Raw genomic sequence first — 12,266 nt, 5'->3', positions numbered from 1 at the left:
TCAATGAATTGAATAGAAGTGTAGCACTCATTAGTTGAGATCTTTACACAGTATCTATAAAATTATCAAGATTCTTAGCCAGTGCATACTGGCACAGTTGAATCACATTCAATTAGTCTAAAATAATTTACACCAGGGGTTTCAAAAGTCAATAAGGGTTTGGGAAAATGCCCTTCTCAGTGATAATTCTGCTTCTTGGTTCACATGGTTCTTTTACAGTCCTAAATCTGACAAAATGCTAAGAAAAGCCAAATTAATTTTTGTTTTGTTCCATTTTTAAATTGGAATCTCTTTTTTTTTTTTTTTTCCATTCACAAATTGTCTGTTATTATTATTCATTATGTGTCCTTTGATGAAAAATGATACATGAAGAATAGTTCCTATTACTGAATTATTTTTGCACATCATGCTTAATTCTGCAAATGAAGCAGATAAAGTCAATGAGGCTCAGTTAAGGACCAAAACTAATTCTGAAAGCTAATTATTTTCACAAGAGAGACTCTTGAAGACTATAAATTAGGAGGCTGCTATTCTAAGAAGTTTTGTCTTCAGCTAAGTTAGTTGCATCTCCAGGAGGGAGCTATGAAGAGGGGGAGGCCTGAGGCCAACCTGTTTCTCAGATGAAGGTCTGGCTGTTCAACTGGAGTTGTTGAAACAGGTCAAAGTACTTTGATGTTTCCCATTCTGCTTTTTAAACCAAAATGCATCCATGGTATGACTTTGAGAGCAGAAATAAAGGGAAGCACAAACCCCCAAATGTTTACCATTGAAACCTTTTCATTATTTCAACAACTGAGATCAGCCGTTGCATGGAAATTTAATTCAGAGACACTTTACTAATAAACGACTCAAGCCAGAACCACTCCTAGATTAAAGTCTGATAACTTAGCTAGAAGTAAGTTTGATAGAGTAAGAAAGACACAGGAGTCTGTTCTCCAGTCTCAAAGCAAATGTTCTGACTGACTTTTCAGTGCACAGGTCCCCTTGGGACCATGTGAGGACCACAAACATTGCCACATCCAGCTTTGGAGAGCAATGTCCAATCCCAGTGTGAATTTGGCCCTTGAGGTCTATGTGAGCTCCTCACTGACCTCAAATACTGGCTTTTGTAAGCCATTATGTATGCTTTCTATTTCAGATAATTTTAAGGAGTACAGAAATGCATTTTCACTCTATGTCTGTTTTGAAGAGAATCTTGTTTTCCACGTAAAGAAAAATGAAAATGTTGTAACAAACAAGCAAACATTTTAAAAACACCTCTGAATGCATCTGTTCTTCTCTCAGATGTGTGTGTCAGGAATCTCCAGAGCTGCCTGAGGAAGGCAGGTGTCTGATTCTCACTAGAACTTGTGGCACTTTTGAAGATCTTAGGCTGTTACTCACTTTTTTCAATTGTTCAGATTCCATAAAGACCAAGGCAAAAAAATAAAAAGCTGTACACAAAAAGCCACTGGGAGAACATGTAATTAATGGAGCCAAGGAAATAGGCTTTATAGTCTGCACAGAATGAACAGTGTTGCTGCCAGTTTTGACACTTTGTGTGTAGTCCTGGAACAGTTACGGCTGTTTCAAGCCTCTGCTGAGACAGTGATGGTTTCAGGCAGAAATTATTTTAGTCTGAGGTGAATTTGTACAGGATGCTATACAATGAAGTCCTCATTCATAATCAAGTAACAAAGCAATACAGCAATAATAAATTTCAGTTATGACTCTTTCTTTCTGTCTTTCTTCCTTTTCCTTACTATTTCACCCTTACTGTCTCTCTTCTTCCTGTTTTTCCTTTCCTTTGGCCCTCCAGAGAGGAGCACCTGTTGACTTTTCTCTCACACACCTTGCCTGCTGGGAGGCAGCCACAGCACCTCTCAGCTGCTGTTTTGCCTCTTCATGCAGTGCCCCAGGAGCCCACAGGCAGGCCAGGGGAGATCTCACTGTCCCTTCAAGTCTCTAGTGCCCAACCAGATCTCTTGTACCTTCTCATGCTGACTTTCTCCAGATTCTCCCATTCTTCCATTTCTTGCCCAAATCCTTGAGGAAACCATTCTCCAGTACTACGTAGCAACGTTTGCTCACTGCAGACTCAGTTACATATCACTGTAATCCACTGCTTGTATAGAAGGCATCATGTATGGTTTTTACCTCTGCTCCTTCCCTGCCATTTTGTGCAGCTGATCACAATGTGTGGAAGAGGAATGACACACTATGTGGTTGTCTCCTTTCTTTAGTTTACTGTCTTGTATTTACCTTTTTTTTAATTATTATTATTATTTTCTTTCCAGAGGCTCAGCTGCCCCAGCAGCATCAGGATCTCAGAGCAGAAAGGAAAATTCCTGCAGGGTTATGGAGGAGAGCTGTTAGGTTTTATGTGGGACTGGATACAGCCAGGGTGATACTTCTCCCATCAGTTCCATGAGCCATTAATGTACCTGGCTTACAGCATATCAATCTGCATCTGTTGCTCTAGTTTTAGAGATGAAAAACTTTTTATAGTTGTCAATCTTGGTTATTAATACGCTCAAATCCTTAAAGAGGCCTATAATTTGCTTCCCAGGCATTCTTCATGTACTGCACATCTTTGTGTCACCATCCCTGCTGCTCTGAGCTCAACAGATGGCTCTTTGAATGCAGGTGGTATTTTTTCTTGTTTTTGGGAAAAATATATATTTATTGCTCATTCTGGCACCCATGAAATAAATTGTAACTTAAAAGAGATATATTTCAAAGTATAAATAAAATGCTGGTATGAGTTATTGCCAAATTGATATTGGACCAAAGGCACCTATTCAAGTGATCAGCAGCCAGAAATGAAGTGTATGAGCCAAGAGTATTGAAAGAACCATTAAGAATGTTAAAAAAAATAAAAAGCAGATAAATCTCATACTGTGATGAATGATAGCTAAGGAACATCTAATCATATCTGGGTAGAATTTACTGAAATAGCTCAACCAGACAAAAATGAAGAACATGAAAAAGATGGTGTAAAAATTATTGGAATGTTCTTTTTTCTGACAATTTTTCATTCATCTTTGAGAAGGAATAAGGATTTATTTAAAACAAATTGAATTAAGTGGTGAGCACTGGAATATGATTCCACTTGATCCTGGTATGGCTATAAAAACACGTTCTCAGCAACTGCATATTAAGGGTTTTGGAGGATGTTGTGGGTCCAGTTTTCCAACCACCTCTCCCTAATAAGCCAACCTGGAGAACTGTGACTGTTCAATTGGAGAATTGATCTCTGCTTTAAGAAAATGGGAAATATATGAAACGTCCGGCAAATGAACAAACAAATGACACACAACAAACTGTCAACACCATGTTGTAGGCTTCCATTCCTTGATTAATCTGTCTAGATTTTTTGTTTTTAATGGCAACTTGCCTAGAACTTCTTGCATGTAATGAAGTGTGATGTGGAAACAGTGGATCTGTGCATATTGCTACAAACTGACTTAAAATAAAAAGGCATGTTTGCCAACAGATTGGACCAAAGTTTGGCTCCTTTACCACACAAATACTTGTTTCATGGAGTCTTATCTCAGCTAATGCTTGTCTTTTCTGTTGTGTCCTTAAAGGAGGAGTAATCTGCTTCATTTCTACTAGGACTCTGTTGATGTTGTCAGTTTTGGAAAGCTAATCTGGTGATCTGAAAGCTGTGTGGAGTATCTCCCCATGAAAGAGAGCGGGTTATGCGTGTAACCCATAAGAAGAGATGGAATATGCATTTTGTTTAAGCCACCTTCTGTAGTCAGTAAACACTTCCAGATTTGAGCTGGTTCTGGTACATATTTAAAGATTAGGGAGCAGCTGTCTTGAATCTCAGAGAGCTGGATGAAATTGAATTTGCTTTTAGAACTTGAAAATTAACTGTGAGCTGTGGCAAGGATCTAAACCATTATTTTTATTCAGGTATATCACATATTATGAACATCCTCTAAGAGCATGGAACTGGCCACTCAACAAGCAAGAAGTTATTTATCACAAGCAACTGTTCATTAACAATTGAAATGTTCCTTTTCCTTTGAACAGTGAATGAGTTGACTGATGTGTTGCTGCTGGCTGGTCCTGTGGCCACTTTCACATGTAGGTGGAATGTTCCTTCGGGGCTCAGTTCCATTTTGCTGTTGGGCTGCTCCCACAGAGGTGTGACAGGGCATCTTGTTGCTCAGTCAGTGCTGACCATACACGAACCACTCTGTCCAAAATCCTTCGTTGTGAGGTGATAGGAATCTGTGCTTGGAAAGTCTGCAAAATCTTTGCTTTGCCCACAGCTTCATTTCCTACCCACCTATTGGCAATCTAAACCAATGATCAAGAAACAAATGCATTTCTTATTTTCTCTCTCTCTCTCTCTTTTGTTTTTTTTGGGTTTTTGTCGGTTGGTTGGTTGGTTTTTCTCCTTCCCAGATTTCAGAAACGCTGATCCAGAAACTGAATCAAAACCTGGTCCATTTTGAGTTGAAGCCAGGGGTTCGAATCCTTGTCCATGCTGCCCATTTAACAGCAGGTGAGTATCCTCTTTCTGTGTATGCCTTCTGTGTTGCTCTGTAGCACAGCAAGCAATATCGATGGTACTAGTGTGCTGTCAGTTGTATTTTAAACATTTCTTATTTTTATATCACAATAATAACACTGTGTATGAGCTGACATTAAAATGTATGCTCTACCTCACCTTTCTCTACCATGCCAAAAAGATATAGTGGCTTTTGCCTTTACAGCTAATCCTTTTGTTTTCTTAGATGCAAGAATTTACTGGTTTTTAAGAAACATGGTATAAGTAGCAGTAGAAATGTGTATTTCTTGGTTATCTCCAAAGTATTCAACAGCTATGCAGCACCAGGGCTTCTTTAGCCTGGGTCACACAGTGCAAAAGTTACCTGCTAGCCTTGGATATGTTCAGATATTCTAGAGTCAGAAAACATTCAAAGCAAGTAAACACAGCTCAAAAGTTGTTCAGCAGTCTGAAAGACTAGAATCAATATAGATATGCACAAAAATAAGATCAGGCAATTTGGACTTTAACTAATCTTGTCTCAACATAAGTCATCTCTGAAGTCCTGGTATTTAATTACATATGTCACTGTCTATTCTGCGTGCTAAAACCTCATTTCACAGCACAGGTCCCACTTAACTATTTTAAGAGATGGGACAAACCAATCCACACTCTTTAGGAGTGCTCTTTAGGCACTGCTGATAATTCTGATCAGTTGGTATCATGTTTTTGCAAACTTAAACCCTCAGTTTGTTTGTACCAGCAAACTGCCCTCCAAAAACTTTTTGTGGTACGAGTGGAACTGCCCAACCAGGTGTCAGTCCACGTGCTGCCTTGTAAGCAGTAAGAACAGAGAGACTATTAAGAAAGGGTGTAATGTGACTGCATTTAAATCCCCACAAAAGAAAGGCCTGGAGGTTTCAATATTTCATTTTTCCTAAGCAGAGCTTTCTAATATTTGTCCTGGGAATATTGCTGTGTATTTCTGCTTTCCATTAGCTGTGGAACAGATGACCAGATGCTTATTTTTAGACAAGTTAGAACCAAAAGCATATGACAGCTTTAAAAATGGAGTAACATGGATTTGATCATAATTTTTACCAAAAATGCACGTTTTTATTTGTATTTGCACACAGACACCAGGAAGAAGTACATTTTGTCTACAACAGATGCAAACACTCATTTTTTCTGCAAAGCAGGCTTTGTTGTACTCTCTCAAAGCCAGTGCTGAGTGATTGCTGAAACTGGACTCAGAGTGTCCTATAGGAACACTATAGGATTTTGTCTCTTGCAGAAGCAGGATTCAGTAAGAATGCAAAATGAGCTTGGATGGCCAAACTATGTATTAAAAACCCGGAGAACAGCCACTGTGAGGTCTTTGAGGGATTACGTCTCCTTAACAAGCTGCAGAGGTCATGACTGTTCTCTGAGTAAAGACCCAATTGCCCAATTTCATGACACCAAAACTTGTGAAGAGTTTTGATAACTTAAGTTTTAGCTTTCATATTTTACACATTCTGTACTGCATTAGTATATAACTCTGAACTTCGTATAAAATGTTAGCAAGTTCTCTTCACAGGGTTGTTAGACGAAACAATCCTTTTCCAGCCCGAGAACCAAGCCATCTTCAGGCCCAAAAAGTAGAAACAGCTGTGAATTTAGGAGAGCAAACTGGGAGGATGGGACTTCATAACCTGAAGCTGTACTTGGAAAATTAACCCAAATATGTAAATGAACCAAAATTTATAGAAATAGGGAAACTTGTGACTGGCCATCCATCTTGGGTCCATCTTGGGTGTAGCCATGGCCAGACTCTTGTACTGCCCAAGATGTATCCTTTTAAAGGCCTTTTAATAAATACCTGCTTTATTCCTCTAACTCTGTCTAGCCTCTTTTCCAGGTAGCCTCTCTAGGCATCAGTTTAAAATTTGACAAAAAGCCATGAGAGACTTACTTCCCTGCTGAAAGCTATTGTTTTGGTTGTTAGAAAATAAGAGGAACTAGCCTTTGGAAATCCAAGCTTTTATAAAAAATTGAATAAAATGAGACAGGGAAATCTGGAACACAGCACAGGGCCAGAAACAACCCTCAGACAACACGGTCCCAGGGGATGCACATGCCCAAAGGTGCTGCTCTGGGCTATATTATCCCTTCTTTCCCAGGCTTTTCACTGATTTTGTGTTGGACTCTGGTAGCTGTGGGCTGTAGTTGGCTGAACCACAGAACTCAACATGTTTTTGGAAGTGTACACACACCATATATATGTGTTTATGCATACATTTATGTTGCTGTGCCTCAGTGCACAAGTATGTGTGTGCCTGCCCATGCACAGCAGCATTTTCTGCAGCACAGGACCTGCAGAGGACCAGCAGGTGCACACACAAGCCAAGTGCAGGTACCTAAAGCACCTCGGAGTGGACATTCTAGCAGAAGCCATGTAGAAATGACCCTCTGTCTGTGTGTGTGGTGTGTGTGAGCGTGTGCATTCCCTGGAGCGCAGAAGAATGACAGGCACTGGCCTCAGCATGTATCAGACTTCTGCCTTCTTTGTTCAGAGACACGGGAGGAAGGATTAATTAATGGGAATTATAGACAACAGATTGCAATTCACTCATTGTGTTCATTCCTTCTTCTCATGAGATAAAAACAAACCAATGTCCCCAACCCAACAGACAACAACTTCAACTCTAAGGCAGAGGAAAATATGCCAATATTCCTTACAAAGCAGTTAAATAGCTGTTTATTACTAGGCTCTCAGTGCAGCATTAGAGAAAGAACATTGAGTGATGCTGAATCTGAATAGGCTGGAGAGCCACTTTGTCATCCCACAGAACTGCAGAGACCCACAAAACACAGATGGAGAGGGGACAGAGTGGAGATGTGAGAGGAATTCATAATAATGGGTGCTTTCATTCTGGTTCCTGTTAGGTGTTGGAAGGGGGAGGTTTTTCCACTTCTCTTTGTACATTTTTGCTTTATCAGTCTGGGTGTTAAGCTGAAAATACATGTGCATGTAATGTGTGTGCCTTGGCTTGTGTGTGCCCGTTTCCTTGTGTCTCTTGGCTGTGGTTTAGGAGGGGTCTGTTCAGTGCATGTGAAGAGGTGCAAGAGAGGGAGGATGTGTTTGGCAGCAGTTCGAGTTGGCTTTGACTGCCTTGCAGAGGAGGGCACTACCAGGGCTGTGTTCTGTGTGTGGGGATGTGTTTGCTCCTTCTCATGGCACAGCTGGAGCTCTGTGTCTGCATGAGCAACTGGCTCCTCTACTCCTACCTGTGAAACTGCTTGGAGGCTTACTGCCTTCCTGTATATGTGTGTGAGAGTGATGGAAACTCTGCTTAATACCATTCACTTCATATTTTTGGGAAATCCATGCGTTTGGATGGGTTGGGTGGCCTTATTTTGGGAGGGGTTATGGCAAGATGGCGAGCAAAACTCAGAGAAATACAGTGAGGCTCTTTGTCTGATTAAGATTAGTGTGTATGTTTTTTTTTTTCTTGAATTTGAAAGAAAATCCTCTAAGGGGAAAGTCGTGGAACTTCACATCAAGGGGTATGTTGAGCACCACAGGTGATCTGAACTTGGGTTTCTTCCCAGGTGGATTAAAAAGGGAGAGAAGCCCAGGAAATGTGTAGACCTGCTGCAAGTGCGATAAGAAGGGAGAATGAATTGTATTTCTGGAGAGAGGAGCTTTCAGTTCAGGCTGGGGATGGCTCTAACCTTCTCCTCTCTTGCAGCTCCCCTGGTGGACCTCACTCCCAGTCACAGTGGTTCAGCCATGCTGATGCTCCTCTCTGTTGTTTTTGTGGGACTAGCTGTGTTTGTCATCTACAAGTTCAAAAGGTATGACCTTCCCTGAGCCATTTCCTTCTCTCCATTGCTGCCTTTCACTGAGGTGTTTGGGGTTTGCTTGCTGGGGTTTCTTTTTCTGAGTGAGTTGTTTTTTTGTTTGTAAAAGCTGATACTACATCATCTGCCAGAGTGCCACAAAATGATGGTTTCTGTTAATGTTTTAGGAAGATTCCTGGCCTTAATATATATGCACAGATGCAGAATGAAAAAGATCAAGAGATGGTCAGTCCAGTCAGTCAGAGGGAAAGCATACCTAATGTCCCTCAAAGTGAGCTGATGAGCCCTGAGCAACTAGTAGATGAGAAGTTGGAAGTCCACCCCATAGGTAAATAACTTGCAGCATCCTGCAGCTGGTCAGACTCTGACTTATAATTGGCTAACCTTTTTCTCAGCCTCCCCTCTTTCCATATTCCTGCACAATCCTCCTCCCATCCTCTTCTGCTGCAACATTAGTTTTGCTACAGGAAACCTTCTAACTCTTCCTTCTCCCTCACTGCCATGTGATGAGAGGGAGGGGAAAATCTTTAGGCTTTTTCTCTCTCCTAGTTGCTCTACATAGATCCCTTCCCCTTCTCAAAAAAATCCTGCTGGCAATGTAATTTATTTTGCTGGGGCTGATGTAGTTGTGGGGCTAAGCCCCATATCCAGAAGAACTTCAGCCACCCTCACCTAGAAGATGGGGGTGAGCAGGTGATTCGGTAAGTAGTATCTAAAAGCTAAATATTTGCTGAGGTTTTTGACTGCTGGAATCTTGGTGCTCTGCCAGACGTTGTTGCCAGCAGCACTGTTAGTCTGGCTGATTCCCAAATAAACTGAGTAAAACCTGGGATCTCAGTATTGGACAGCTGGGTTTATCCTCCAGCTGACTTCTCCCACGGGCCTCTGTGTTTGATTACTTCCAAAAGCAGGCTTTTTTAGGACCTAAGGTGAATAGATATGGACAGGGCATTCTGGGATCAGTCTTTTTTCTGTTACCTTGGATACAGTAAAAGTATTGGGACAGAGCAGGGAGGTTTCAGTCTGGAAACATGTTCTGCTAAAGCCAGGACTGCTTAGACAATGCTCAGCTTCACTCATGAGGTGACATTTCTGCAGGTCCAGACTGGAGGTACCCCTACAAATAAGGACATGCACCTGTTTCAGAGGAATTAAAGAGAAAAGGCTGCCCAGGGGTGTGGTGGAGTGTCCTTCTCTGGAGATATTCATAACTCTCCTAGACATGATCCTGTGCAACCTGCTCTGGGTGAAATTGTTTTAGCAGGGGGGTGGACTAGAGGTCTACGGTTGGACTCTTCTCCAGAGGTCCCTTCCAACCTCAATTGATTTGTGATTCTACGACTTAGGCAGGAGTGAAGCACAGTTGCAACTGAGATTCCTTATTTGCACAGTTTCATCAGCCTAAACGAACCTTAGATCTCAAATGAGGATATTCCTAAAATCTGTTAGAGTGTTTGCTAAAGCAGGTTTGGAGTCATGGCTACTGTAGGGAGGGAACAATGAAAAGGAGAAATGAAGGGGGGAGTGTGATGTGCTAAGATTGCAGCCTGTGAAACAACCTGGGAGAAAGAAGGAGAAAGGCTTTTGGTGAAACTGATGTCTGAGCTGGAAGCTCCACTGCTGTTGATGCTGATCTCTCCTAACCTACTCATTAATGAGATTTTTTAGCTATTAAAAGCTTTTAAGCAGCTATCCATCAGCAGACCGGGATACCCCTGCTTAGCAGAACACAGGACGGAGTGAGGGGACCAACCTTCCCATGTGGTATTCCCCATACAGAGCAACCTCAGGCCACAGCCCAGAACCCAAGGAAAGGAAATGCAACCAAGGTAGTCTGGACAGAGGACTTCCAAAAAGCTTGTGGATCACCAAGAGATTTCAAGCCAAGACCCAGAGCGGTGGGTCCTAAACTTTCACAATTTTTTGTTTTGGTTTGGTTGGCTTTGGTTTTGGTTTTTTGTGTTTTTCCCCTCTAGAAACCTCCAAGGCAAAATTGCTGTAAGATGCAAAGAGAGAAACACCCAATTTCAAGTGAGGAACTCTCTTTCTAGAGTTGGGTGAGCTTTGGGCTTTGAGCTTTCCCTTTCTAAAAGAATGCAGAGGTGGTGGTTTGTGCTGTTCCAGGAGCAGGGAAAAACGTGTTTTCACAGGTCATTCCGACTGCAATGGCTGGGATCAGTCACTGCTAGCTCCTATGCAAGGTACCTTCAAAACTGCTCTTGCTGGAATGGAAACAAACCCTAGAAGGCTCCAGGATAAGAGGAATCAAAAGCAAATTTTGGGGGCAGGTTTTCATTTGGTGCATCTATAGCATTTCTGGCTTTCTATACCGGCCAGATTTTTTCAGCTGTGCTACTGGACACTGCACTGAACCAGAAATTTGCCTTTTACAACTCCTTGGTTTGCACCTGTGGCTGCATGATCGAGCGCTAAAGTTAAATGTGTGAGATACACAGACTCAATTATGTATCAAAAGGAATCGGTCCGACAAACTTCCTAAGAGTGTTTTTTCCATCCTGTCAGTGAGATGAATGAGAAAACTGGATCAGAGCTCATTGACAAAATGAGAAGGTCTGGACCTAGGTGTGAACAGAATAGAAAATGCAAAGGCACTCTCCTATACAACCACCTCATCTGTTTCTGGAAATCAGCAATTTCTTTTTTAATGAGTTTTCTTTCTTTTGGGAAAACAAAGCAAGACTGTAATTGGGTGTTTCACTTTTGTATGCTTGTTCAGAAACCATCTTCTTTTTCATCACCTTTGACTAACATTCAGGGATCCTGCCTTGGAGGAATAAGAATTAATGTCCCTGCATCAATTAATTTTCTCTCCAAACTCTGGCAGAAAAACCTAACTTTCCTATTTTCTGGATGTGAGTGGTTTGGGCACTTCTTTTGCAAATGCAGAGGTTAAGATCATTTATGAAATCTCTGACACCTTATCACTGCAAATGAGTTACACATTTCCTCTGAGGACCTCAACCCCTCCTTCCCTCCGCCCCTCTGCTCCTGCCTTTCCCTCTACCATTCAACGTGGGTGAATCATCTTCATTAGCAAAAGAACAGGACATCACCTTCAGTGTTTGAATGACAAGAAAATATTCTCTGGAACGAATGTGTCAGTCAGGAACAGCTGAATCCCAAATGCCATCAAGGTGTTACCTGCAGCCATCTTCCTTGACTAAATATGCATGTTATTTACTGACTTTTATTTTGTTCTTTGCCACAGGAAGTATTTCCACATCTGCTGAGCCCCAGAGCACAAAAGAAATCCCTACCTATGTAAATGGTTGAATAGTGGACACCAACATCTGTATCTAAAAAAAGGAGGAGAGCTCACTGCATTTGGACTTTTTAATTCTTCGGATGACAAAGGGTTTTTAGCTTTAAGCCTGTGCATGTGGACATTATACTGAGACCATAGTGGAACTGCATTGTACAGGTGTTCAATTTTAGTGGGGGGTGGGGGGAGAGGAACTGGTACCACTATTCACTCCTGCCCTGCCCCTCACCCTTTCACTCTCTTTTTTTCTGATCTGTCTCTAATTTGTAGAAAATTCATAATGATATAGGCCAAGAATATGCATGGGGGGTCTCTTCTTTAGGGAGAGGGGTGGGCTGGGATGTGGGGGGAGAAGGGCTGGGGCGGTGGGAGGGTGTGTTTAGGGTTCTTGGCTTTAGGTTTAACTGCTCTTTTAGCACTTTGGGCTGTGGGAGGGTTAGCCGCTCCAGCAGACTTCCGTAGGACACACACACACACAAAAAAAATCACACTGGAGTTTTAAGGCACTGAAAATATTCTTGGTCAGTCTGGTTTAGCTCTCTGTTTGAACTCTGCCCTTCATTCCTCTAGCTGCAGCTGCTGCCCGTGCCTCACACTGTGAGGAGGATGAGTTACGAGTGTGAGTGTGGGTGATGCCAGCTGCGAGGCCAG

General features: G+C 41.9%; 1 protein-coding gene across 5 annotated transcripts in view; it reads left to right on the top strand.

The window, feature by feature from the left end:
- LOC120755975 (VPS10 domain-containing receptor SorCS1-like) overlaps positions 1 to 11,919 on the top strand; it is a 268,145-nt gene extending 256,226 nt beyond the window's left edge. For 3 of the 5 annotated variants that reach the window (XM_040071621.2, XM_040071619.2, XM_040071623.1), the window contains exons 24-28: positions 4,402 to 4,501; positions 8,221 to 8,326; positions 8,500 to 8,660; positions 10,112 to 10,230; positions 11,562 to 11,919. In XM_040071621.2, the coding sequence (XP_039927555.1) occupies positions 4,402 to 4,501; positions 8,221 to 8,326; positions 8,500 to 8,660; positions 10,112 to 10,230; positions 11,562 to 11,618 (543 nt within the window). In that variant the 3' untranslated portion in view covers positions 11,619 to 11,919. The remainder of the gene's footprint in view (positions 1 to 4,401; positions 4,502 to 8,220; positions 8,327 to 8,499; positions 8,661 to 10,111; positions 10,231 to 11,561) is intronic. The other 2 variants (XM_040071624.2, XM_040071622.2) reach the window with 2 other exon arrangements.
- Positions 11,920 to 12,266: the final 347 nt, after the last annotated feature.

Source organism: Hirundo rustica, chromosome 8 (assembly GCF_015227805.2).
Source record: "Hirundo rustica isolate bHirRus1 chromosome 8, bHirRus1.pri.v3, whole genome shotgun sequence".
NCBI lineage: Eukaryota > Metazoa > Chordata > Aves > Passeriformes > Hirundinidae > Hirundo > Hirundo rustica.
This window is presented reverse-complemented; position numbering and strand designations above follow the sequence as displayed.